This window comes from Anopheles stephensi (genome assembly GCF_013141755.1).
Source record: "Anopheles stephensi strain Indian chromosome Y unlocalized genomic scaffold, UCI_ANSTEP_V1.0 chrY13, whole genome shotgun sequence".
Lineage (NCBI taxonomy): Eukaryota > Metazoa > Arthropoda > Insecta > Diptera > Culicidae > Anopheles > Anopheles stephensi.
The window spans coordinates 27,423-55,128 of record NW_023404984.1 but is presented as its reverse complement, the minus strand read 5'-3'; the positions used below and the strand labels follow the sequence as shown (position 1 = coordinate 55,128).

At 38.2% G+C, this 27,706-nt stretch overlaps 4 protein-coding genes and 1 long non-coding RNA gene across 28 annotated transcripts in view; 3 read left to right on the top strand and 2 right to left on the bottom strand.

Annotated features, from left to right (window-relative positions):
* Positions 1-1,425: 1,425 nt before the first annotated feature.
* The window catches only part of LOC118515134 (uncharacterized protein DKFZp434B061-like), a 47,758-nt gene continuing 21,477 nt past the window's right edge, over positions 1,426-27,706 (top strand). For 4 of the 16 annotated variants that reach the window (XM_036061820.1, XM_036061817.1, XM_036061816.1 and 1 more), the window contains exons 1-8: positions 1,426-1,552; positions 1,617-1,799; positions 1,882-1,947; positions 2,032-2,097; positions 2,180-2,245; positions 2,330-2,395; positions 2,478-2,543; positions 2,626-2,691. In XM_036061820.1, coding sequence (XP_035917713.1) covers positions 1,622-1,799; positions 1,882-1,947; positions 2,032-2,097; positions 2,180-2,245; positions 2,330-2,395; positions 2,478-2,543; positions 2,626-2,691 — 574 coding nt within the window. In that variant the 5' untranslated portion in view covers positions 1,426-1,552; positions 1,617-1,621. Of the gene's footprint in view, positions 1,553-1,616; positions 1,800-1,881; positions 1,948-2,031; positions 2,098-2,179; positions 2,246-2,329; positions 2,396-2,477; positions 2,544-2,625; positions 2,692-2,787; positions 4,066-27,706 lie in introns of those variants that run through there. The other 12 variants (XM_036061831.1, XM_036061828.1, XM_036061827.1 and 9 more) reach the window with 9 other exon arrangements.
* LOC118515139 lies at positions 4,611-8,469 on the top strand. Of its 3 annotated transcripts, none has more exons than XR_004906956.1 (5): positions 4,611-6,620; positions 6,685-6,852; positions 8,072-8,199; positions 8,264-8,317; positions 8,412-8,469. It is a non-coding gene; the product is annotated as an uncharacterized LOC118515139 (long non-coding RNA). The 3 variants fall into 3 exon arrangements; XR_004906955.1 differs by having other exon boundaries at positions 8,072-8,188; positions 8,412-8,429; XR_004906954.1 differs by lacking the exon at positions 8,412-8,469 and having other exon boundaries at positions 4,612-6,620; positions 8,072-8,188; positions 8,264-8,346.
* LOC118515135 (basic-leucine zipper transcription factor A-like) lies at positions 7,055-9,683 on the bottom strand. 7 transcript variants are annotated; one of them, XM_036061833.1, is made up of 10 exons: positions 9,557-9,683; positions 9,310-9,492; positions 9,162-9,227; positions 9,012-9,077; positions 8,864-8,929; positions 8,714-8,779; positions 8,566-8,631; positions 8,418-8,483; positions 8,270-8,335; positions 7,064-8,173 (listed from the first exon to the last, which is right to left on the bottom strand). In XM_036061833.1, exons 2-10 carry the CDS (start codon positions 9,485-9,487, stop codon positions 7,845-7,847), a joined length of 969 nt encoding a protein of 322 aa, XP_035917726.1. In that variant the 5' UTR covers positions 9,488-9,492; positions 9,557-9,683; the 3' UTR covers positions 7,064-7,844. The 7 variants fall into 7 exon arrangements, with proteins under 7 accessions (XP_035917729.1, XP_035917728.1, XP_035917727.1 ...); XM_036061835.1 differs by lacking the exon at positions 8,714-8,779 and having other exon boundaries at positions 7,058-8,173; XM_036061834.1 differs by lacking the exon at positions 8,270-8,335 and having other exon boundaries at positions 7,061-8,173.
* Positions 9,838-12,444, top strand: LOC118515133. The gene is made up of 4 exons (XM_036061814.1): positions 9,838-10,294; positions 10,359-10,767; positions 10,835-11,151; positions 11,214-12,444. The coding sequence occupies exons 1-4, from the start codon at positions 10,165-10,167 to the stop codon at positions 12,395-12,397; spliced, it is 2,040 nt and encodes a 679-aa protein (XP_035917707.1). The 5' UTR covers positions 9,838-10,164; the 3' UTR covers positions 12,398-12,444.
* Positions 12,729-14,359, bottom strand: LOC118515137. The gene is made up of 4 exons (XM_036061840.1): positions 13,884-14,359; positions 13,718-13,791; positions 13,523-13,639; positions 12,729-13,436 (listed from the first exon to the last, which is right to left on the bottom strand). Exons 1-4 carry the CDS (start codon positions 13,889-13,891, stop codon positions 12,751-12,753), a joined length of 885 nt encoding a protein of 294 aa, XP_035917733.1. The 5' UTR covers positions 13,892-14,359; the 3' UTR covers positions 12,729-12,750.

Sequence of the window (27,706 nt, the reverse complement as noted above, 5' to 3'; positions counted from 1 at the left end):
TAAAGCAGGAAAGATACATGAATATTGTACGTAGTTTTCTCTATGATAGCCTTCCTCCGATCCTTTCCGTTGATTGCATAACGTTACATCCGTTAAAAAGTTAAAGAATACAACACACCCGGATCCACTAGAGCCTAATTACCAAAACGGTTTCGGATGTGTCACACTAAAATATGTTTAAAACACGACCGCGTTAGGTGTACGATCACATCTTTTACTACTGATTAATCACATTTATCACGAGATTTATCAACACAAATTTTGTCTGCATGCAAGTGCACAATCATACAATGGTATGATATGGTGCACATGCCGACAGCACAGCGATTCCTTTTAATATAGAACAGGGGCTCTTCTCCGGTTTAGCCAAAGGTAAGAAACATCTAGGAGCTAACCTATACTGCTCCATAACACATCCAACAAACGTTGGACAAACATCCAACGGGATGCTGCTGCTTCCGGCGGTGGAAAGAAATCGGTTGCACATTGTACCACCAGTACACCAGTATGAAACGCATACTGATAGAATTGCCGGCTGTTAAGGCGCATCGTCATAGATGCTAGCGCTGGTTACGGTGCGGCCACTGTTGCTATAAACAGCCACCTCTGCATCCTCCGGTAACAAACATCCGACCGGAAGTTAAACCGGCCCGCAGCAAAGCAGCAAAGTGTCCACGCGCAGCCCAAACTCGTTTTCACCAAATGTATGCGACGTATCATAACCGTATCGTAGAATATAACTGAAACAATTTAAAACAGCAACCAATATAGGCTCTTCATTAGTCTTAAATCATAAAAAAGGTCGAGGAAAATAAACGATCACTTCCCTGCACAGTAACAATCCAAATGCAAAATGTAAACAAACATCCCCCCTCCGATTGACAAAACACGCATCGCGTGTGCAGTAGCCCTCACCATTTTCGAACTGTCAAATCTTTGTTTGGGACTCTACCAAGATATGTAGATATAGAAGGTAGAGTTGTTTAGAGCAAATTGACATTTCTCGACCTGACATAACAGTTCTTTGGTGATCCAGGGGAGGGGTATTGAGAAGAGTGATGGCAGCGTCGGAGAAGGCGCCGGTGGTGGTATCGCTTGCGATTTTTTGACGAAAAATGCAACCAAATATCGTCAATCTTCTGTGGGACAACACTTAATACGCGAAGATGACCCATAAACTAGCGACATTGCTCAAGGGACTGAGAATCGAGGCTGTTTGTTCATGTTTGTAGCCCCATACCATATGTTTTTGTAAACAAACTCTGACATAACTCGACTAAAATGTCGCCCTGTCAAATCGATAAAAATTCACCTTCTAAATGCATACACCTTGCTTTTTACCGTTTTTTCACCCATTTTCTTCGGATCCAAGCTGTCAAAGGCCAAAGGCGCAATGACAGCGCAAATCAAAACAAAATAAAACAATAACGCTCAAGCTTCCTTGTGATATTACGTCGGTGAATTTGGATTTATTATTTAAAATTAGTGTCCCGTTGTTCCTCTGCCAGTGAGTGTGCGCCAGTGTTCCTTTAGAGAAGAAAACAATCGGAAGGTAAGTTGGAAAATGGGGCTGTACTTTGTAAATAAAGTGCTAAACCATACCTCATCTTTCGTAGAAAACATGTTTCGAGAAGCGGCAAATACGAATCGATCGTTAAAAAGTTGCACGTTGTCAGCTTTAAGGTCCAGACTGCCGCAGCTTACCATCAGGCCCAACAAAGTTGTGATACAGGCAGCTTCGATTACTCCAACCAGCAAAACATCACCCAGAATCAATGTTACTGCAGCACCGACTAAAGGTGTACCTGAAAACAACAAAACATGATACAATTCAATTTTTTTAACAAAACTTTCAACTAACTCTTACCATTTATGTTTCAGCAACAACCAGTGCAATACCTTCACGATTGTTACCACCAAACAGTTTTAACGCAGCTCCAGCCAAAGGTATACCTGAGAACAACAAAACATGATACAATTCAATTTTTTTAACAACACTATATCAACTAACTCTTACCATTTATGTTTCAGCAACAACCAGTACATTACCTTCACGATTGTTACCACCAAACAGTTTTAAAGCAGCTCCAGCCAAAGGTATACCTGAGAACAACAAAACATGATACAATTCAATTTTTTTAACAAAACTTTCAACTAACTCTTGCCATTTATGTTTCAGCAACAACCAGTGCAATACCTTCACGATTGTTACCACCAAACAGTTTTAACGCAGCTCCAGCCAAAGGTATACCTGAGAACAACAAAACATGATACAATTCAATTTTTTTAACAACACTATATCAACTAACTCTTACCATTTATGTTTCAGCAACAACCAGTACATTACCTTCACGATTGTTACCACCAAACAGTTTTAAAGCAGCTCCAGCCAAAGGTATACCTGAGAACAACAAAACATGATACAATTCAATTTTTTTAACAAAACTTTCAACTAACTCTTGCCATTTATGTTTCAGCAACAACCAGTGCAATACCTTCACGATTGTTACCACCAAACAGTTTTAACGCAGCTCCAGCCAAAGGTATACCTGAGAACAACAAAACATGATACAATTCAATTTTTTTAACAAAACTTTCAACTAACTCTTGCCATTTATGTTTCAGCAACAACCAGTGCAATACCTTCACGACTGTTACCACCAAACAGTTTTAACGCAGCTCCAGCCAAAGGTATACCTGAGAACAACAAAACATGATACAATTCAATTTTTTTAACAACACTATATCAACTAACTCTTACCATTTACTTACATTTACCGGATCCAGCAACAACCGCACAGTACAATCCTATGCTCCTCAATACATGTAAAATATATCGACCAACACCCACCGTTAAAAAGCCGGCACCATCCATCATCGATGCAACTTCTGAGAAAGAAAAACGAAATGTGTTAAATTTGAAAACGGGAAAATTGTACCGACCAAAACTTCTTGTAAATACATCTCCTGAGACAGTATCTGTAGCATCACGCAGTACACAAACATCTATGCTGGATGCCGCGCAGACAAATCCAGCTATAAGCTCAACATTTGAAAGTCAAACCAGCGAGCAACTAACTGTACTGAATAAGTCTGTTGCACTGATCTGGGCTTAGCTGAATTATTTGACTGATCACCGTAACAAAACAACTTATAGAGCAGGTACGATGCAGGGGCCGGGGCATCCAATAACAACATCGATTATGACACTACCGTTCCTTACATCGGAAGCAGAGCTAACTGCTTTCAACGAAAACTTAGGTAATGATGACTTTTTTGAAAGCGTCCTTCTTCTTATTAATGATAAAGTATCCGGAAAGCCGTATGCTAAAAATCGCATGCATGACACATTCATGATGCTGTTCGATAGAACATTTTTAGCGACATGCAGTTGGCGTGGTGGCGGTAAAAACGGCCCTAAAACAAGACTGGACGATAAAGCCAATATTTGGCGATTATTAAAAACTGTAGGAGAACAGTTTGAAATAGTTACAATTGAAGACGTAGAACGTTTTGCAAAAACTAAAATTAACAATGCGTCAAGCTTAAAAAAATATAAAGGTTTGGTTAAAAGCTCCACCAAGTGCTCGCACAAACGAGACAAAAATAATAATAAATAAAATTATTAAACGAATAAATTACATTAGTTTTGTTTTCTGTCAAACAACTTATATGAAACATAGCTATTCGGCCTGGTCGTTCATCGGTGATTAGAACAAAACATTATTAAAACAAAAGGTTATTATGTACGGCGTGGAATAATTAAACAAAGGGAGTTGGCCATCATCGCAAGCTACCTAAATTCTTTTCGACAACATCGACTGTCTGATGCTTGTGATAACGAAGAGAAGTTCATATGAAATCCTACTTTATGCACATACATCTTATTCTAATCCCACGCGATTATATCAGGGTTTATATATGCTCGCTATTACTTTTCAATTTCGTTAAGTTTATCTTCATTTATCCCTAACCACTTTCCATTCCTGTCATTGTCTATCACTGCCTAACGTGTCTTGTTTTAATTCCCTCAGTTCCTTCTTATTTGCTTGGTTAATGCTTTCACCTAACCGTTAACGCAAACTACTATGAAATATATTTTAATTACCCTAGCTTAATTGGTCCGGCTACGCATGGAAACTCCGGGATGCTTGGCAGGCATACTGCAATATGCTGACATGCTCCAATGTATGATGTTACTCTGCTAGCAATTTGGAGAATGAAGGAAGGAAGGAGTCAAGCCTCTCGTTATGTTTTCTGGCCGATCCGGTGCACACTGAAAAAATGTAAAATTAAATGTTAGCATAATCGCATTGAGATACTTTTTCTCCGCGGCATACTTTCCCACTTTTCCTCTCCTCGATTAGATTCATGCTGGCAACGCTCCGTCATCGCAGTGTGTCCATTAAATGATATTTAAGAGCATGTAAGAGAAGGAGAAAGAAGGGAAAAACCATTTAGTGGGCTTTGACATGGTACTATTATTCAAGTGTAGATTTACCACAGAAGTCAGAATTAGTAAATGAACGATGACTCACTAAGAAATAGCTAATATAACCCAGAATCCGCAAACATCAAACGATACCTGCCGCAACACGGTACCGTATATTTCGCAAATCGCGACGCAATGAGTAGTTAGTTGGATGATGGTTTATGAAAGAAATCCACCCGTACACCCAACAACAATTACAACTTTAACGCGTTTTTTTGCCACAGGTTTAAATACCAACAATCAGTTGTAAAATTGTTCCAGATTTGGAAAACCAAACCCCAACTGAAAATGAAGAAGGAGGAAATAGGGCACTGATTGTACTCTCATATAACCATATGCATGTTTTTCATTGAGTGTGAAAGAATGCAAAATATTATCTGTAACGTAACATGTAATTACTTCTGAAATTGCTACAAAAATGAATATTATAAGTTTGTTTTAAATACATTGATTTGTATTATTTTCCTTTCCGTATCCTAATATTAGAAACAGGTGGAAGAAAAAGTGCACCGAGTGCAACCGATTTAATACAACCAAATGCTAGTTTAACAACTAAGATAAAACATTAATACAATTTTAATTCAAAAAGAGATAGATATAGCATTGTTCTGTCAGTATTTCTGGTAATATAGGTTGGTACGGTAGCGCTGGTCTTTAATATGACAGGAACGGTAACAAATTCTATATTTGATACTCCCCATTCGTTGAAATGACTATCTTGTTGGAGGTAGATAGAGTTCCGGCAAGCCAAATATAGTTAGAGCACAGTTGAAACCATGCAACAATCAGCGTCTCACAGTATCATTTACATGATAGGTGAGAGCCTATGCGCAAGAACTGATTGGCATCTTGCACTAATATCAGGATGATAGGCAAGAGCCGGTATCGCACCATTCAGTTCTGCGAAAATGAAGGTATGCGTTCCATATGTTTTGGCGTACCCGAACTTTATGTACACGCCCAGGATAATCGATATAACGTATGGGCAAATGGTACGGATTAGATTTGAATTTGGTAACGGTCGTGTCATGTGAAAGGTCGGCGCTAGCAATACCAATTCGATTATGAAATCAAATATGGAGAAAAAGACCTGGAGACCGAGTGCACTAATCGATCGGCGTCTCACACTATCATTTGCATTATAGGTGAGAGCCCTTGCTCGACACGGCAAGGCACACATTAAGTGGCATCTTGCACTATCATCCAAATTATGATAGGCAAGTGCCAGCGCCTATCATCCAGTCTCAAGGTCTCGGCAAACGTGCTATATTTGAAGCAAAAAATCATAATTAATAAATAATTGATTATAACTCCAGTTGTATGCCGATTGCAACCACAACCGGAATGGACAGCCAGAAATACTGACAGAACAATGCTATATCTATCTCTTTTTGAATTAAAATTGTATTAATGTTTTATCTTAGTTGTTAAACTAGCATTTGGTTGTATTAAATCGGTTGCACTCGGTGCACTTTTTCTTCCACCTGTTTCTAATATTAGGATACGGAAAGGAAAATAATACAAATCAATGTATTTAAAACAAACTTATAATATTCATTTTTGTAGCAATTTCAGAAGTAATTACATGTTACGTAACAGATAATATTTTGCATTCTTTCACACTCAATGAAAAACATGCATATGGTTATATGAGAGTACAATCAGTGCCCTATTTCCTCCTTCTTCATTTTCAGTTGGGGTTTGGTTTTCCAAATCTGGAACAATTTTACAACTGATTGTTGGTATTTAAACCTGTGGCAAAAAAACGCGTTAAAGTTGTAATTGTTGTTGGGTGTACGGGTGGATTTCTTTCATAAACCATCATCCAACTAACTACTCATTGTGTCGCGATTTGCGAAATATACGGTACCGTGTTGCGGCAGGTATCGTTTGATGTTTGCGGATTCTGGGTTATATTAGCTATTTCTTAGTGAGTCATCGTTCATTTACTAATTCTGACTTCTGTGGTAAATCTACACTTGAATAATAGTACCATGTCAAAGCCCACTAAATGGTTTTTCCCTTCTTTCTCCTTCTCTTACATGCTCTTAAATATCATTTAATGGACACACTGCGATGACGGAGCGTTGCCAGCATGAATCTAATCGAGGAGAGGAAAAGTGGGAAAGTATGCCGCGGAGAAAAAGTATCTCAATGCGATTATGCTAACATTTAATTTTACATTTTTTCAGTGTGCACCGGATCGGCCAGAAAACATAACGAGAGGCTTGACTCCTTCCTTCCTTCATTCTCCAAATTGCTAGCGGAGTAACATCATACATTGGAGCATGTCAGCATATTGCAGTATGCCTGCCAAGCATCCCGGAGTTTCCATGCGTAGCCGGACCGATTAAGCTAGGGTAATTAAAATATATTTCATAGTAGTTTGCGTTAACGGTTAGGTGAAAGCATTAACCAAGCAAATAAGAAGGAACTGAGGGAATTAAAACAAGACACGTTAGGCAGTGATAGACAATGACAGGAATGGAAAGTGGTTAGGGATAAATGAAGATAAACTTAACGAAATTGAAAAGTAATAGCGAGCATATATAAACCCTGATATAATCGCGTGGGATTAGAATAAGATGTATGTGCATAAAGTAGGATTTCATATGAACTTCTCTTCGTTATCACAAGCATCAGACAGTCGATGTTGTCGAAAAGAATTTAGGTAGCTTGCGATGATGGCCAACTCCCTTTGTTTAATTATTCCACGCCGTACATAATAACCTTTTGTTTTAATAATGTTTTGTTCTAATCACCGATGAACGACCAGGCCGAATAGCTATGTTTCATATAAGTTGTTTGACAGAAAACAAAACTAATGTAATTTATTCGTTTAATAATTTTATTTATTATTATTTTTGTCTCGTTTGTGCGAGCACTTGGTGGAGCTTTTAACCAAACCTTTATATTTTTTTAAGCTTGACGCATTGTTAATTTTAGTTTTTGCAAAACGTTCTACGTCTTCAATTGTAACTATTTCAAACTGTTCTCCTACAGTTTTTAATAATCGCCAAATATTGGCTTTATCGTCCAGTCTTGTTTTAGGGCCGTTTTTACCGCCACCACGCCAACTGCATGTCGCTAAAAATGTTCTATCGAACAGCATCATGAATGTGTCATGCATGCGATTTTTAGCATACGGCTTTCCGGATACTTTATCATTAATAAGAAGAAGGACGCTTTCAAAAAAGTCATCATTACCTAAGTTTTCGTTGAAAGCAGTTAGCTCTGCTTCCGATGTAAGGAACGGTAGTGTCATAATCGATGTTGTTATTGGATGCCCCGGACCCTGCATCGTACCTGCTCTATAAGTTGTTTTGTTACGGTGATCAGTCAAATAATTCAGCTAAGCCCAGATCAGTGCAACAGACTTATTCAGTACAGTTAGTTGCTCGCTGGTTTGACTTTCAAATGTTGAGCTTATAGCTGGATTTGTCTGCGCGGCATCCAGCATAGATGTTTGTGTACTGCGTGATGCTACAGATACTGTCTCAGGAGATGTATTTACAAGAAGTTTTGGTCGGTACAATTTTCCCGTTTTCAAATTTAACACATTTCGTTTTTCTTTCTCAGAAGTTGCATCGATGATGGATGGTGCCGGCTTTTTAACGGTGGGTGTTGGTCGATATATTTTACATGTATTGAGGAGCATAGGATTGTACTGTGCGGTTGTTGCTGGATCCGGTAAATGTAAGTAAATGGTAAGAGTTAGTTGATATAGTGTTGTTAAAAAAATTGAATTGTATCATGTTTTGTTGTTCTCAGGTATACCTTTGGCTGGAGCTGCGTTAAAACTGTTTGGTGGTAACAATCGTGAAGGTATTGCACTGGTTGTTGCTGAAACATAAATGGCAAGAGTTAGTTGAAAGTTTTGTTAAAAAAAATGAATTGTATCATGTTTTGTTGTTCTCAGGTATACCTTTGGCTGGAGCTGCGTTAAAACTGTTTGGTGGTAACAGTCGTGAAGGTATTGCACTGGTTGTTGCTGAAACATAAATGGCAAGAGTTAGTTGAAAGTTTTGTTAAAAAAATTGAATTGTATCATGTTTTGTTGTTCTCAGGTATACCTTTGGCTGGAGCTGCGTTAAAACTGTTTGGTGGTAACAATCGTGAAGGTATTGCACTGGTTGTTGCTGAAACATAAATGGCAAGAGTTAGTTGAAAGTTTTGTTAAAAAAATTGAATTGTATCATGTTTTGTTGTTCTCAGGTATACCTTTGGCTGGAGCTGCTTTAAAACTGTTTGGTGGTAACAATCGTGAAGGTAATGTACTGGTTGTTGCTGAAACATAAATGGTAAGAGTTAGTTGATATAGTGTTGTTAAAAAAATTGAATTGTATCATGTTTTGTTGTTCTCAGGTATACCTTTGGCTGGAGCTGCGTTAAAACTGTTTGGTGGTAACAATCGTGAAGGTATTGCACTGGTTGTTGCTGAAACATAAATGGCAAGAGTTAGTTGAAAGTTTTGTTAAAAAAATTGAATTGTATCATGTTTTGTTGTTCTCAGGTATACCTTTGGCTGGAGCTGCTTTAAAACTGTTTGGTGGTAACAATCGTGAAGGTAATGTACTGGTTGTTGCTGAAACATAAATGGTAAGAGTTAGTTGATATAGTGTTGTTAAAAAAATTGAATTGTATCATGTTTTGTTGTTCTCAGGTATACCTTTGACTGGAGCTGCGTTAAAACTGTTTGGTGGTAACAATCGTGAAGGTATTGCACTGGTTGTTGCTGAAACATAAATGGTAAGAGTTAGTTGAAAGTTTTGTTAAAAAAATTGAATTGTATCATGTTTTGTTGTTTTCAGGTACACCTTTAGTCGGTGCTGCAGTAACATTGATTCTGGGTGATGTTTTGCTGGTTGGAGTAATCGAAGCTGCCTGTATCACAACTTTGTTGGGCCTGATGGTAAGCTGCGGCAGTCTGGACCTTAAAGCTGACAACGTGCAACTTTTTAACGATCGATTCGTATTTGCCGCTTCTCGAAACATGTTTTCTACGAAAGATGAGGTATGGTTTAGCACTTTATTTACAAAGTACAGCACCATTTTCCAACTTACCTTCCGATTGTTTTCTTCTCTAAAGGAACACTGGCGCACACTCACTGGCAGAGGAACAACGGGACACTAATTTTAAATAATAAATCCAAATTCACCGACGTAATATCACAAGGAAGCTTGAGCGTTATTGTTTTATTTTGTTTTGATTTGCGCTGTCATTGCGCCTTTGGCCTTTGACAGCTTGGATCCGAAGAAAATGCAAGGTATGTAGATATAGAAGGTACCCAGGCTGCAAGGAACATATGAAAAGACCAAATCCTTCTGTTTACAATACTAAGTCAGCGAGTTCATGAACTTTATACGGCTTTTTACCTAATAATAAATAGTAAAATCATAAAAAAACGTATAGAAAACTCATGTCTTTATTTAACATGTACATTTTATTTGGTTTTAAAAGATTTTTCATTAATTTTCAATTTTAATCTAAAAATCGAGAGTAATGATATTGTTGATATTGGTTCCCTGATCAGCGATTGTTGTTGTTTTGCCTGTCAGACTGGCCGACGCGCTACAAAAAGAAAACTTCTATCCGTATAAACAAAAATTTTCCGAGTGCTTCTTAATTACGTTTTTGCTCAGTGCCTTCTAATATCACCAATCTTGTAAAAATGAGTGACCAATTCACTAAACGAGTAAAATATAATTCATATTTGTATCGTTATCGCGATGCGACAGAGCGCCGAGCTGCTTTGCTAGAGCAGAATGACGAAGAGCTAGCTGCAGGAGGAAGTTCATACGGTATAAGACGGGCAAATATCATTGTTAGTTTCTTTTATAACATGGCATATGTTTTGTTTTCCAGTTATTGGAAGCAACCAAGGCGCAGGCGATGCACCTATGGATTATCATTCAGAAGGATCTTCCAATGTGATGGCAGAAGAAGCCGGTGAAACGACAAGCGAACCTGAATGTGATGAGTTTGTTACGGACTATTTAGTTGAAAGCTCTGACGATGAAAGAATGGACACAGAACGCACAGAAGGGTATGATGTAGAAGCCGAATTACGTCGATGGGCAATATCCACCAATCAATCGTATAATTCTATAAGTCAAGTTATGGAAATCATACGAAACGTGAGTTCTTGTAATCTTCCAAAAGATGCTAGAACTTTGCTGAAGACTCATCGAAATGACTCAAATGAAGTTGTAACGATAAACGGAAGTCAGTATTGGTATAACGGAATAAGACGATGTCTGCTCAACGAACTAAGGTGCGTAGCTAATAAAAGTTGTTAACAACAATCTTTACATAACAAACGTTACGTTTTGTATTTTCAGCCGCAGCGATATAGCTCTCGATTCGTATTCTAAGCTGGAACTTAATGTTTCTATTGATGGATTACCCATATTTAAAAGCAGCAATCTTCAATTTTGGCCAATATTATTCAACGTTCATAACATTCCAGAAGTGCCGGTAATGACCATTGCAGTTTACAGCGGATCAACAAAACCAGCAGATATCGATCAATTTCTTCAGCCCTTCGTTGATGAACTTAACTTCCTTATGGAAAATGGAATAACCATCAATAACAAAAAGATTTCCATAGAATTACGTGTCATTATAGCTGATTCACCTGCTCGAGCATATATTAAAGGTAAGACAAAATATAAGATTACGTTGAAAATTGTATGGAACTTAATATACTTTTTTAAATAGGTGTTGCTGGTTTCAACTCACGAGATGGTTGCTTGAAATGCGCAACGAAAGGAAGAAGCCTTAATGGAAGAACTGCATTTTCCAGTTATACTGAACTTGAGCGAACAGATCATGGGTTCAGATTACGAATTTACGAAGGTCATCATAAATATTGTACTCCATTGTTGAAACTAAATAACTTCGACATTATCAAACAAATAATCGTCGCAGATCAACTACATTTGATAGACTTAGGTATCACCAAACGCACGATCGTAAGTTTCATGGAAGGAAAATTTGGCGTTAAAAAAAAGCTTAGCAATACACAAATTAACAATTTGTCTGCAATGCTGACCAACATCAAACTTCCTATTGAAATTCACAGAAAGTTCCGTTCAATGCGTGACTATAAGCACTGGAAAGGCTCAGAATATTCCTCATTTCTATTTTATGCCAGTTTCGTTATACTCAAAGAGATAACAAATGAAGAACAATACAAGCACTTCATGCTGTTCTTTTGTAGCTTAACTTTGTTTTCCTCAAATGTTTACAAAGAACATTGGCCTTTAGCAAACACGTTGATTCAACTTTATGTAAAACATTACGCAAATATCTATGGCCCGGAATTTATTTCAAGCAATGTACACAATCTGCTACATATATTCAAAGAAGTTGAACAATTTGGTCCAATTAGTAGCATATCTTCTTATCCATTTGAAAACCATTTGCAGCATTTAAAACGTTCATTGCGTTCTGGCTGGAAATGCTTAGAGCAAACTATAAATAGACTTTCCGAAAAAGAAGTTTTTAACACTCGTTCAGCTAATCTATGTTTAAATTTCCCTTCTGTTCATACCAGAACTGGCACAGTAACATTACATGTCCGCAAAGCCTTTCTTTTAAAAACTGGGGAACGTAACGAATGGTTTTTGACCAAAAGTGGTAATGTGTGCAAATTTATCACTGCACATGAACAATACCGTAACATAAAAATTGTTGCGAAAAAATTGTCTCAAACAGACGATTGTTTTGTATATCCTTTGAATTCTAAATTTATGCATATGCATCATGGAAACCTGAGCGATCTGGAACATACGGAATTGGATGTTAATATTGAGGATATACGATGTAAATTGGTAGCTGTTCCCCTTTCCAAAGAAAATGAGTATCAATATGTTCCATTAATTCATACCCTCGTAGGCTAATATTTGCATTTCTTAGATAATAAATAATTAATATGATTTTCTTTCTGTATCGTTCTTTTTAATCACTATAATTTATGGATTATAACATTTCAAAAATTTACATATTATACATTATACATTTTTCATGAGTTTTTATTATTAACATACATATTACATCATATTACATGTATTTAAAAAAATAAGGACACTTAGTTAGTGAAGGAACTTTATAACAAAACAAAAAAACACTAATAATGAGAATGTTGATGTCTGTGGTGCGTGGATTTAATCTTACCTTCTAGGTTCAGTCTTTGGCGGGCATGCTTCAATTTATTTTGGAAGAATGTTTTAATTTTTTGAGGAGTTGGAGTTACTCAGTGAAAGGTTCCAATGTGCTTAAATAAAGCAAGAATATTTTTATATCCAAACAACGGAATTTTTTGGTTCGGATGTCCAATTCCCGTCCAGCTCATCTCTATAACAAACTGTCTGGCAAATATGATGTCCATCGCTGAATGAAGCCTTTCTTCCGAGCTATCTGTTGGCAGCTGGCATTCCAGATATTCTTCAAATTCTTTTTTGTACTGTTGATCATTAAGCTGCTGATCCACTGCATCCAACATTTCTTTGGATGCGATCGGTTCCCAGTTGAATGAACTATTTGTTACCAATCCTGGACGAGGAGAGATTTTATCTAAGATCAAGTCCAGCTTAGTTTTAATAATTGCTTGATTTTTCTCAACAACTCGAACCCTGTTGGCGTGGTTAGTTTCTATTTCATTAAGTTTCTGGTCCAAATTTGTAATTTTTTTTGTCATGTCATCCATTTTCTGTCCAATTGAATCTAAAAGATCGCGCAATCCTGCGTCTATAGAGGATTTTGTTGTCTCTAGATTTATGGGACTATTGCTGCTTATGGGTTTGGAAATGTTGGGTTTGTTGGATGCGGAAACATTGCGGTGAACGATGTTTGTTGCAGGTTGGATGTTCTTGGATATATTTTTTGCCGTTGGTAGTTGTTTTATAAAATCTGGATGTAGTGTTGGTTGTGATGAGGAAGCTGTAACACAACGATGAAAAACAATACATATTACTTTTAATACTGCTCCCAATCTTTTAAACGCATGCCGAGAAAACCATACAAACCTGCGGAAACACTGCGGTGAACGATGTTTGTTGCAGGTTGGATGTTCTTTGATGTATTTTTTGCCGTCGGTAGTTGTTTTATAAAATCTGGATGTAGTGTTGGTTGTGATGAGGAAGCTGTAACACAACGATGAAAAACAATACATATTACTCTCAATACTGCTCTAAAGTTTTATGAACCAATATTTTTTATACCTGTAGGCTGCGGCTTCTCGGATAAAACATATTTTCCGTCTCTCATATTGAGCACCACAATCTTGCGTGGTGTGCTAAATGATTCGCCACATCGTTAAAACACGAACAAAGAGATAAATATATTATACATCGAATCCTTTGTTACATGTATTTTAAAAATACATACTTTTCCATGTTGCTTGGTTGCTTCTGTTATTGGATGTTTACGTCTCTACACAACACAACCGCAATAGCTCACACGGATCAGATGGAGGACAAGCAACTCGGTAAGCACAAGTTCAAATCAACTTATAACCCTATATAATTGATAACACAGAAAAGATACGATAGCCACCGGTAAAGGGGGGGTACTACACACAGCTATGGCATATGAATGAATAAGTATGAATTTAAATAAATGACAGCTACAAGAAAAAAACAAGATTTTTTTTCGTTTTTACTTGCTTGAAAACGGCACGTTTTTATTTTCTTTACCAACCAAGTTGTATACATTAAGACCAAGATGTATACATTACCACGCCATGACAGATGGTCCGATGAGGTGTTATTAAGACGTCTTTTCGTGGTCTTTTCGTGGGTGAAAAGACCACGAAAAGACGTCTTTTCATCTGTCATTTGGAGCCTGGGTAGAGTTGTTTAGAGCAAATTGACATTTCTCGACCTGACATAACAGTTCTTTGGTGATCCAGGGGAGGGGTATTGAGAAGAGTGATGGCAGCGTCGGAGGAGGCGCCGGTGGTGGTATCGCTTGCGATTTTTTGACGAAAAATGCAACCAAATATCGTGAATCGTCTGTGGGACAACACTTAATATGCGAAGATGACCCATAAATTAGCGAAATTGCTCAAAGGACTGAGAATCGAGGCTGTTTGTTCATGTTGGTAGCCCCATACCATATGATTTTGTAAACAAACTCTGACATAACTCCAAGGTATATGGATATAGAAGGTAGAGTTGTTTAGAGCAAATTGACATTTCTCGACCTGACATAACAGTTCTTTGGTGATCGAGGGGAAGGGTATTGAGAAGAGTGATGGCAGCGTCGGAGAAGGCGCCGGTGGTGGTATCGCTTGCGATTTTTTGGCGAAAAATGCAACCAAATATCGTCAATCCTTTGTGGAACAACATTTGATATGCGAAGATGACCCATAAATTAGCGAAATTGCTCAAGGGATTGAGAATCGAGGCTGTTTGTTCATGTTTGTTGCCCCATACCATATGTTTTTGTAAACAAACTCTGACATAACTCGACTAAAATGTCGCCCTGTCAAATCGATAAAAATCCACCTTCTAAATACATACACCTTGCATAACTCGACTAAAATGTCGCCCTGTCAAATCGATAAAAATCCACCTTCTAAATACATACACTTTGGAAAAAACGGTAAAAAGCAAGGTGTATGCATTTAGAAGGTGAATTTTTATCGATTTGACAGGGCGACATTTTAGTCGAGTTATGTCAGAGTTTGTTTACAAAAACATATGGTATGGGGCTACAAACATGAACAAACAGCCTCGATTCTCAGTCCCTTGAGCAATGTCGCTAGTTTATGGGTCATCTTCGCGTATTAAGTGTTGTCCCACAGAAGATTGACGATATTTGGTTGCATTTTTCGTCAAAAAATCGCAAGCGATACCACCACCGGCGCCTTCTCCGACGCTGCCATCACTCTTCTCAATACCCCTCCCCTGGATCACCAAAGAACTGTTATGTTAGGTCGAGAAATGTCAATTTGCTCTAAACAACTCTACCTTCTATATCTACATATCTTGGTAGAGTCCCAAACAAAGATTTGACAGTTCGAAAATGGTCAGGTCTATTGCACACGCGATGCGTGTTTTGTCAATCGGAGGGGGGATGTTTGTTTACATTTTACATTTGGATTGTTATTGTGCAGGGAAGTGATCGTTTATTTTCTCGACCTTTTATAAGATTTGTCACTAATTATGCGCCTTTATTGGTTGCTGTTTGGAGCTATTTCAGTTATATTCTACGATACGTTAATGATACGTCACATACATTTAGTGAAAACGTGTTTGGGCTGCGCGTGGACACTTTGCTGCTTTGCTGCGGACCGGTTCAACTCCCGGTCGGATGTTTGTTACCGGAGGATGCAGAGGTGGCTGTTTATAGCAACAGTGGCCGCACCGTAACCAGCGCTAGCATCTATGACGATGCGCCTTAGCAGCCGGCAATTCTATCAGTATGCGTTTCATACTGGTGTACTGGTGGTACAATGTGCAACCGAATTCTTTCCATCGCCGGAAGCAGCAGCATCCCGTTGGATGTTTGTCCCCGGATTATGGAGCAGTATAGGTTAGCTCCTAGATGTTTCTTACCTTTGGCTAAACCGGAGAAGAGCCCCTGTTCTATATTAAAAGGAATCGCTGTGCTGTCGACATGTGCACCATATCATACCATTGTATGATTGTGCACTTGCATGCAGACAAAATTTGTGTTGATAAATCTCGTGATAAATGTGATTAATCAGTAGTAAAAGATGTGATCGTACACCTAACGCGGTCGTGTTTTAAACATATTTTAGTGTGACACATCCGAAACCGTTTTGGTAATTAGGCTCTAGTGGATCCGGGTGTGTTGTATTCTTTAACTTTTTAACGGATGTAACGTTATGCAATCAACGGAAAGGATCGGAGGAAGGCTATCATAGAGAAAACTACGTACAATATTCATGTATCTTTCCTGCTTTAAAAGCCGTCTACCATGCTGATCGATTTCCTTGCAAGCTGGGCAGGTCATTCTATTTTAACATTACAGGATCGCAGTCTAACACATGGCGGTAGGTACCGGCTGCGTTAAGGTAAAAGGTTCGCGCCTTCGTCTCTGATTCTACTGGAATTTCGAACCGTTGAGCAGTTCGTACGTTAATTAAACGGACTGGCTAGCTTACTGGCTCAACAACTAGCGCCTAACAGTGGACCTTGTGCTTGTAGCTCATAGTTGAATAAGACGGACAGCCTGTCTTTATCCATCAGACTCCTAATCATTTCTGTCCATCCATCCGAAGAAAAAGTAAAAATTTTATCAAAAATTGAATATACAAGTTGTTTCTGAACTTTGAAAAATATTTTTTTCATGCTCACCTTCCTGATCGAGTTACCTAATTCCGTAACTAGGCACCACCTCTTGGAATAAAAACAAACGATGCCATTTCATCATTCAATCATTCAATGCTTTTTTTGGTTTATTGCACAAAAAACTACTCGAGTGCTCAATACATTAACATTATTCCAATGCGTTAATGTTCTACATACATGTGTCAACTGTTGATCATAGAGTCCAAAATATTACCCAGTATGTAAAATAAATTGTAAGATATTTAAGTAACAAAACTTGTTTTTTAATTCATGTAGAACGGCCTGGCCGTATTGCTACAAAACGATAATCTTATCTAGTAAAAATAAAATTAGCAATACTTCACTGGCAACTCATGGTTTCATAATATAGCATAGGTTAATTATGTCAAACCCGATGTTTGTTTAATTTTTATTTTACAGATACAATATCTTTATTAATTAATTTATCCTGATTTAGAACCAGAGTCACAATACAGGGCTCATGCTGTTCCTAAGTTACATCAACGTTCTCACCATCATTCTACCAATGGGATGTACAGCCGAAAGTGACGCCAGTTGGGTCCGACCAAAAAGCAAGTTATACATTTTTATTAAAGCATGAAACATCGTCCTGAATAACTAAATCATTTACATTTTATGAAACATTGCGTGTCACAAATGTATAAAGCAAAAGAAAAACTATTCCAAGTAATTTTTGTTCCATTTTTGCGAAACCAAATCAACACATATGTACGCTCCAAAAAGTGGAATGCGAATGGTCTGATGTTTCTAACATATGAAATGTCCTGAAAGATTTTTATCCAAAGCCTTCTCAGTCGTGTTTATTGGTCGCGTATCATTCAGCCACGTGTGTAAACAGCAACGTGTGTGAGAATTTTCTGAAAGTATTTTCTACTAAACATTAATGGCTAATCCAACCTTTTCTTCTTCCGGCAAAAGGCGCTTCCAGGTGATGTGAAAGATATTCATTAACAAATCCTAGTTTCCCAATCATTTACTCTTAGTTGTGTTATAGCTCTATCCGACTCTATGGTTGGCTCCGATAGGTTGGTGGCATTTCGTGATGGGAATCGAAGTTTTTCATTAAAGACTATGTTTTCAGCAAGTATTAAGGAATTCAGTCAGTAATTTAAAATGTATACTGTCGAAGTGTCTATTTCAAAATTCCTCGATAATAGTTCTACCGATTTCAATTTAATTTCTAGTACACCTATGGTAAGAATGAGAATAATGTTTGCTGTAGTTATTATGCCGCTAAATGTTCCATATGTTTGCTGTGCTTCTCTATGTACCACATTACCAGACGAGATACTGGGGAACTTTTTTTTGTATTCTATACATGATTCTCAGGGCAAGAAGGAGTATCCTGATTACAGCAGAAACATTGATATTCTTCTTGTATATGTATTTGAGACTTTTCTGTATTGTCTCTTATTTTTTGAGAAATGCATTCAACCCTCTCCATTAGCTATTATTTCTTAGCGTATATACAAATGCTAGTTATAATTACTTGGACGCAGAAAGGCAATGGAGTGGTTAATACTACCATGCAAATACCAAAAAACCCTCGAGTTCATTATTATTGCGGCATTCGGCCAGGTTGTAGTATCCATCGCTAAATATATAAATATTATTTACATGAACTGGTAAGCGGTTGAATACATGGTTGCAACCTCGAACATATGCCTTGAAAATGCAATATAATGTATATTTCGGAACAAAGAAGTATTTTTTTGTAAGTTATGCCTCGTTCAAATGTCAACTGATTATTTACTGACTGGTTTTTCACAGAATCATTCACAAAATGTCGTACCATACACGCGAAGCTTGTCTTTACGGGTTGTTGTAATTATAAATATTGAATTCTATCCTGATTTAGTTATTCTTAATATAAATTAATTTTTAAATAGAGCTCATGTCTACGATACGTTTCATCTGACTAATCAAACTAAACAAGCATCTGTTTTTGAGAATAAAACAAAAGCTTGATGTTTTAGCTAAATGTGATAGTGACGTATCGTGCTTTTTTGGCATGCTATTATGCTATTGGTACGGTCCGGGGGTGTGCAAGACTGACTATCATCCAGTTACCGGTAACACAAATCATAGAAAGCTATAGAATGCCAAATTAACGAGTTAGAAATTGTGAATTTGTGTTTAAGTTTTTAAGATCGACGATTTTTTTTTCATTTTTTTTAATTTATAATATTACATTCTATTTATTCAATATTCATTCCAGTTTTTTATAAGGCCTTCCTTATATATTTTCAAAATTGGATTTGGCATGGAAGATGCTCAAAAAGTTGGAAAAATATGGAATAATTTATTAAATTATCTTATCAATATACTTCGGGGGAGAGCCGCGGAGAAATCTAAGAATAATGTCTTAAGAGGTGTTGTAAGAAACGTGTGCACTGCTTGATTGTTCTTTTTTGAGGGATCTTTATTCATATACTAGACCCATATCATGCATTCCAATAATTCATTCGATCGTGACCGCCTTCGGGAAAGGCATGCCGGTTGTGTATAAGGTGCAAACAATCTGTTTACATGAATATCTCAAATCAAGCATCTAGTGTGAACATAACACAATACACTTTTATAGCCTTCTTCTTTGGCACTACAACCTCGAGAGGTCTCGGCCTTCCATTTCTGGCTTTCTGTGACTTAATTTTACCCGTAGAAAAGTAGTCAGCCTTACGTACGGGACACTTTTATAGAAATACTTAAAAATAATTTACTGATTAAAATAGAGCAAAATAATCAGTCAATCAAAGCGAGCTAGGCACTTCACTCCTTCAATATTTGAGTCTTTTCTAGAAGCAAAACAAAAAACCCTTAAGCTCGTATAAAGTTAGTTGTGTTTTAAAAGCTGTTAATTTTGATGAATTCCTGAATCTTTATTGCTGTATTATACTTTACTTTCTATAGGTTTAGCTTTCTGAAAATTGTTTTTGCTCTTATATGGTAGGTTTCCGATTCCGAAAGGTACTCGTGGAAATCTATATTTTAAAAATGTCAAATGATCTATACGCTTATGTATTCATCCAAAAAAAAATCTTTGGTTTCCATCAATTTTAGATTGGATAAATTTTATTGTGCAAAAAAGGAATAATTAAACTGTGTGTAGAATTGTGACATAAGTATAACAGGTGTATGTAAAAATAAAATGTTTCAGGATTTTTCACAACTTTTTATTGATTTTTTTTAGAACAAACAGGTGTTAGTATAACTCTGGTAAGGCCATATCTGAACCACTTATCTGTCCCTTGTAAATAATATTTGCATGTTTGGAGATGGATACTACAACCGAAATAATAATTAACCTAACACATAATTGTTTATTTGCATGGTAATTTAACCACCCCATTGTCTTTCTCATCTCAAGCGTGTATAACTTATATTTGTACACAGACAAATAAATAAAAGCTTCTCATGAATAAAAAAATAAATAATAGCTTATGAAGATGGTAGAAAGCGTTTCTAAAAAAAAAAAATGAGACAAATTCAAAACTGGTGCACATAGATATGCTTGATGAATATCAACTTTTCTGCTGCATTCACGAAATTTTTGTCTCCTTGCATTTTAATTTGCATTTTAATTTTTCAAAATTGTATCAATTCAACTTAAATTGTTAGTAAAATAAATATTTCAAATAACCTTACGTGTGTGTTTTATTTATTTATTTTTTTCATTTGTTTGTAATATATTCTTCAATAGCGGAGCATAAGGTAGCACAGTATGACCCGACTTATAGATCACCTATCGGCATAAAAACTACTAAAAATCTTATTCGCATACCTACCATATATACAGAAAAATTTGAATTCAAATCGGTGCAATGGTTTTGGCAAAGTTTAGCAATAAACAATGCGAGAGTATTGATTTTGAATTAAATTTATTGTTTGCTTAAAAAGATTTACATTTTATAGAGACTCATTTAAAAAATTCGTCTCATAGCCATAATGAATTGCAACCAAGCTATACCCATGAATTAAGAATAACAGAGCTACAACACACCTAGCAGTATATGTTTGAAAAAGTAGAATTTGTTAATGAATATCTTTCACATCACCCGGCAGCGCCTTTTGCCGGAAGAAGAAAAGGTTGGATTAGCCATTAACATTTAGTAGAAAATACTTTCAGAAAATTCTCAGTAAACACGTGGCTGAATGATACGCGACGAATAAACACGACTGAGAAGGCTTTGGATAAAAATCTTTCATGACATTTCATATGTTAGAAACATCAGACCATTCGCATTCCACTTTTTGGAGTGTATATATGTGTTGATTTGGTTTCGCAAAAATGGAACAAAAATTACTTGGAATAGTTTTTCTTTTGCTTTATACATTTGTGACACGCAACGTTTCATAAAATGTAAATGATTTAGTTATTCAGGACGATGTTTCATGCTTTAATAAAAATTTATAACTTGGTTTTTGATCGGACCCAACTGGCGTCACTTTCGGCTGTACATCCCATTGGTAGAATGATGGTGAGATCGTTGATGTAACTTAGGAACAGCATGAGCCCTGTATTGTGACTCTGGTTCTAAATCAGGATAAATTAATTAATAAAGATATTGTATCTGTAAAATAAAAATTAAACAAACATCGGGTTTGACATAATTAACCTCTGCTATATTTTGAAACCATGAGTTGCCAGTGAATTATTGCTAATTTTATTTTTACTAGATAAGATTAACGTTTTGTAGCAATACGGCCAGGCCGTTCTACATGAATTAAAAAACAAGTTTTGTTACTTAAATATCTTACAATTTATTTTACATACTGGGTATTATTTTGGACTCTTTGATCAACAGTTGGCATATGAATGTAGAACATTAACGCATTGGAATAATGTTAATGTATTGAGCACTCAAGTAGTTTTTTGTGCAATGAACCAAAAAAAAGCTTTGAATGATTTAACATAGTGCCGGAATTTAATAGAAGCCGGCACGTGTAGCAAGATCCTTAAACGAGCAGATTGGGAATAAATGCTAGTGAGGTTCGAAAAATTAAAGAAATACAGCAGGGATCATTTATGCGCTTCTATTTAATGTTATACGTCTGCATTCAATTGAAGTTCAATTGTTTGCTTCTTTTTTAAACAAGCAACCATTACATTAAACCGTGGTAAATAGATAGACTTTCAATTTAATCCGAGAACTAGAAAAAACAAAGTTCAATTCAATAGACCAATCCAAAGTTTCATTTCAGTTTGCTAACACTTTTGTGTTCGAATAAAACCTTATTTTATAATTTCATTTCATTATAGAGTCTCATCAGTTTTAATGACTACACTGCATTGGTGGATATTGAAAAAAATCTGATAAATGTATGAAGTGGCATCGTTTGTTTTTATTCCAAGAGGTGGTGCGTAGGTAACTCGATCAGGAAGGTGAGCATGAAAAAAATATTTTTCAGAATTCAGAAACGACTTGTATATTCAATTTTTGATAATTTTTTTCCTTTTTCTTCGGATGGATGGAATGAAATGATTAGGAGTCTGATGTATAAAGACAGGCTGTCCGTCTTATTCAACTATGAGCTACAAGCACAAGTTCAGCAAGCACAAGGTCCACTATTAGGCGCTAGTTGTTGAGCCAGTAAGCTAGTCAGTCCGTTTAATTAACGTACGAACTGCTCAACGGTTCAAAATTCCAGTAGAATCAGAGACGAAGGCGCGAACCTTTTACCTTAACGCAGCCGGTACCTACCGCCATGTGTTAGACTGCGATCCTGTAATGTTAAAATAGAATGACCTGCCCAGCTTGCAAGGAAATCGATCAGCATGGTAGACGGCTTGTAAAGCAGGAAAGATACATGAATATCGTACGTAATTTTCTCTATGACAGCCTTCCACCGATCCTTTCCGGTGATTGCATTACGTTACATTTGTTAAAAAGTTAAAGAATACAACACACCCGGCTCCACTAGAGCCTAAATACCAAAACGGTTTCGGATGTGTCACACTAAAATATGTTTAAAACACGTTCGCGTTAGGTGTACGATCACATATTTTATTACTGATTAATCACACATAATTTATCACGGGATTTATCAACAAAAATATTGTCTGCGTGCAAGTGCACAATCATACAATGGTGTACACAATCATACAAGAACAGGGGCTCTTCTCCGGTTTAGCCAAAGGTTAGCAACATCCAGGAGGTAACATATTCTGCTCCATAATCCGGCAGCAAACATTTAACGGGATGCTGCTACTTCCGGCGGCGGAAAGAAATCAGTTGCACATTGTACCACAAGAACACCAGTATGAAACGCATACTGATAGAATTGCCGGCTGTTAAGGCGCATCGTCATAGATGCTAGCGCTGGTTACGGTGCGGCCACTGTTGCTATAAACAGCCACCTCTGCATCCTCCGGTAACAAACATCCGACCGGGAGTTGAACCGGTCCGCAGCAAAGCAGCAAAGTGTCCACGCGCAGCCCAAACTCGTTTTCACCAAATGTATGCGACGTATCATTAACGTATCGTAGAATATAACTGAAACAATTTAAAACAGCAACCAATATAGGCTCTTCATTAGTCTTAAATCATAAAAAAGGTCGAGGAAAATAAACGATCACTTCCCTGCACAGTAACAATCCAAATGGAAAATGTCCCTTGAGCAATTTCGCTAGTTTATGGGTCATCTTCGCATATCAAATGTTGTCCCACAGAGGACTGAAGATATTTGGTTGCATTTTTCGTCAAAAAAATCGCAAGCGATCCACCACCGGTGCCTCTTCCGACGCTGCCATCACTCTTCTCAATACCCTTCCCCTTGATCACCAAAGAACTGTTATGTCAGGTCGAGAAATGTCAATTTGCTCTAAACAACTCTACCTTCTATATCTACATACCTTGCTCTATTTTACCTTTTTACCAAGTTTTGTACTTTTAAAATGGTATGGATTTATTATCTACAATGTAATATAATACATAAATTAGTACACTTAAAAACCAATAACAAACGGGATTGAAATACGTCCGTCGTACGGGCCGGTCGGGAGCGAAGAGACCGAAACTCGTCACTCTCTCGCTGATAGGGCGTATCATCAGGAGTGATCGGTTTATCCGTCAACCGATCGGCAATCGCGACACAGGGTGTTCCCAACATCCCCCCTCTTTAATCACGCTGGTACGACTCCATCCACTGCGGTTGTCTTCGAGCTCGCGAAGATCGGCGTAGAGGCTGTACCGGCGAAGGTGATCCGCTATCTGCTGTTTCAAAACCAGGGGATGCAATCGTTTCCGTACCCATCTCTGACAATGGAGAAGTGCATAACAATGAGCCGGACGACGGTAACAATGACGATGACGATGATGACGATGATGAAGCTGGCGATGACGATGATGACGATGATGAAGCTGGCGATGACGATGATGAAGCTGGAGATGACGATGATGATGATGATGATGATGATAATGAAGCTGGTGATTGTGTATCTGCATCAGATTGACATTCATCCAGTAAAATGTCTAAGGCAATCGAAGTCTGCTTAGCATACGGCTGTAAATCCTGTGCCTTAAAATCAGTCTTGTTGTTCAATCGCGGCCGTAACTGGTTGATGTGTGACCGCCAACATTTACCAGCAGAATTCACCACTTGGTACATCACTTTTCCAATTCGCTTATCAATAATAGCTGGCACCCAACTCCAGGTGTTGTAATGATATTTCTTCGCATACACAGATTCACCAATGTTAAAACTTCTGGTTGAAAACTGTCCGTCATCTTGATAAGGTGAAACTTTTACAGGTGGGCGCAGCAGCTCTAGGCAAGTACGAATCTTGCGACCAAACATAACTTCCGCCGGTGTTTTCATGCCTTCCAACTGCTTATTAGGTGTACTTCTATATGTTAAAAGAAACATGTCCAATGCTTCCTGCAACGACACCTCTCCCACCTTAATCTTTTTTAACGCTCTTTTGAACGAGTCCACGAACCGTTCAGCTTGGCCGTTGGACTGCGGGTGGTACGGGGCAGTTCTGATGTGTTCAATGCCATTGGTGTTACAAAAATCAGCAAATGCTATGCTCGTGAACTGCCTTCCGTTATCGCTTACGATTGTATTTGGCATTCCCAGTCTTGCACACAATCGTCTCAAAATAGCAACAGTTGAAGTAGCAGATATTTGTGAGGTGGGTACAATCTCTGGCCATTTGGAATGTGAATCAATCACTAACAGGAAATACATGTCTTCAATTGGCCCAGCGTAATCTATATGTACCCTCTGCCAAGGTGCATCCGTTGTTTGCCAAGGTACCGGTGAGCTTAGATTAGGAGACTTAGCCGCAGAAGCGCACGATTTACAGCATTTCACCATATCCTCAATATCTGCATCTATGTTTGGCCAATATACATAACTTCGTGCTATTCCTTTCATGCGCTCAATCCCCGGATGTCCTCGGTGCATCAACTCAAGTACATGCTGGCGCTGCGACAAAGGTATGATTAACCGGTCTCCAAAAATAATGCAATCCTCAATTGCCGACAAAGAGTCACGTCGCGCGTGAAAATTTTTTAGCTCACGGCCTTCTAGCCTCTTTGGCCATCCATTCTGGATGTACTTTAACAACACCCGAAGCACACGGTCTTTGCGCGACTCGCGCACAATGTCTTCAAAAGCTAGCGGCAATATCCTCGCTGCATTCTTTACTAAAGCTCCTATGTCGTTCTCAAACTCGATGCTGGCAATTACAAGGTCCTCTTCAGGTTTTTCGTGTCGATCCATTAGACGAGAGAGCACATCAGCATTTCCAAATTTATCAGTTTGAACATACTCGATATGAAAATCGTAAAGTAACAGCGTCAGAGCGAAACGCTGCAACCGATTTGCGGTGTATGTTGGTATCCCCTTTTTAGATCCAAATATTCTTAGTAATGGCTGATGGTCAGTTTGTAACAGGAAATGTCGCCCAAACAGCATTCGATGAAACTTCGTGACGGCGAAAATGATGGCCAAGCCTTCACGATCAGGCTGACTGTACCGTTGTTCCGTTGCTGTGAGCGCTCTCGATGCATGCTGGACCACTTTCATTCTTCCGTCAGGCCACCTGTGTGATATTGTAGCCCCAATGCCTACCGAAGAAGCATCCGCTGAGACTACGATTTCGAGCAGTGGGTTATAATGAGTCAGCAAAAGGCCCGAAACCAAAATCTTCTTAAACTGCTCAAAAGCATGCTGACATTGCGGTGTCCATTTAAATAATCCCTCTTCCTTCAGCAACTCGTCCAGAGGCTGCCGTAACATACGCATGTTGTGGACAAATTTTCCATAATAGTTAATCGCCCCGAGAAACGCTCGCATTCCCGGGACGTCAGTCGGAGGCTGGAGCTTAATGATGGCAGTAATCTTATCAGGGTCTGGCCGCAACCCTTTTGCATCCAACAAATGGCCCAAATATTTAATTTGGGGCTTCCGAAAACTGCATTTCTCTGCACGTAAAGTAAAACCGTACTCTTGTAGTTTCTCTAACACGGCATGAAGATTACGATCGTGCTCTGCCATATCTTTTCCTCCTACAACAATATCATCCAGATACACAGCTACTCCAGCCAAACTGGCCACCATTGTATCCATTAATTGCTGGAACGCTCCCGGCGCAGCTTTAACACCTGGTGGCAATCGGTTGTATCTGAATAACCCACGATGCGTGTTTACTGTTAAGAAATCTCGACATTTTTCATCTACCTCCACTTGCAGAAATGCGTCAGAGAGGTCTAATTGGCTGAATACTGCACAGTTGTTCAAGCTTGCGAAAATATCTTCTGGCAGAGGTAACGGGTACTGGTGTGTCATTAGCGCATTATTAAGGCCTGTGGAATAGTCACCACAGATCCTTATACTACCGTTTGCCTTGCGCACCACCACTATTGGAGCGGCCCACTCCGAATACTCCACATGTGTGATTACCCCTTCTTCCTCTAACCGCTGAAGCTCATCAGTCACTGGCTGTAACATAGCGTACGCAACAGGTCGCTTGGGGCGGAACACAGGGGAAGCATCATCCTTCAATTGAAGTTTAACCTGTGTCTTTGTACAACGCCCGAGCCTATCAGCAAATAACTCCGGATATGACGTACTAAGAGTCCCACAGCTCACATCGCCGACATGGACTCGCCGGCAAATTGATGATAAAGGAACATCCCACAAACCAAAAATCTCCATAGCATCCGCACCTAACAACAGTAAATCAGCGTTTACAACACGTACCATACACGGCTTACACTGCTGCCCTATGCTCATCATACACTGGAACTCGCCCAAAATGTGCAAAGGCTCTCCGGATGCTGTTTTGGCTTTAATGTCAGGTTGTGTCATCGCCGGTTTGCCCATTTCCAACCAATGCTTTTTAGATATTAGGGTTATGTCGGCACCAGAATCGATCATCATCCGAGTTGGCATCTCATTTAAAATAACATTCACCAGTCCACGTTTAAAATTCGAAATTCTGTTTATCCAAACAGTTCTTATGCTCTTCTGCCTCCCACCGTTGGACCATCTTAAAGCGGAGTTACAAAATCCGTCCTTGTGCCCGTACCGACGGCATTTACGACATTGGTGACTTTTATATGGACATCTCCTGGCATGATGCCCTTCACCGCACAACCAACACTTAATCGAGGACTCGGCCTTGCTCTCATGCTTAGTGTTATTTGGTGTTTTGGAATATGGTCTATAGCTTTGCTGACCTCGTATTGCACTGACTGTTTTATCGGCGTTTATCATAGCATCATCATGTCTCAAAGTGGCTAAACGTTTGCATTCTTCTGTCATTTCATCAAGGGTAGCCACACGTTTGTCTCCTAAACGACTCAACAAACGTGTACGTACATCGGCATAAATTTCATCCTTGAGACCACACACAAATAT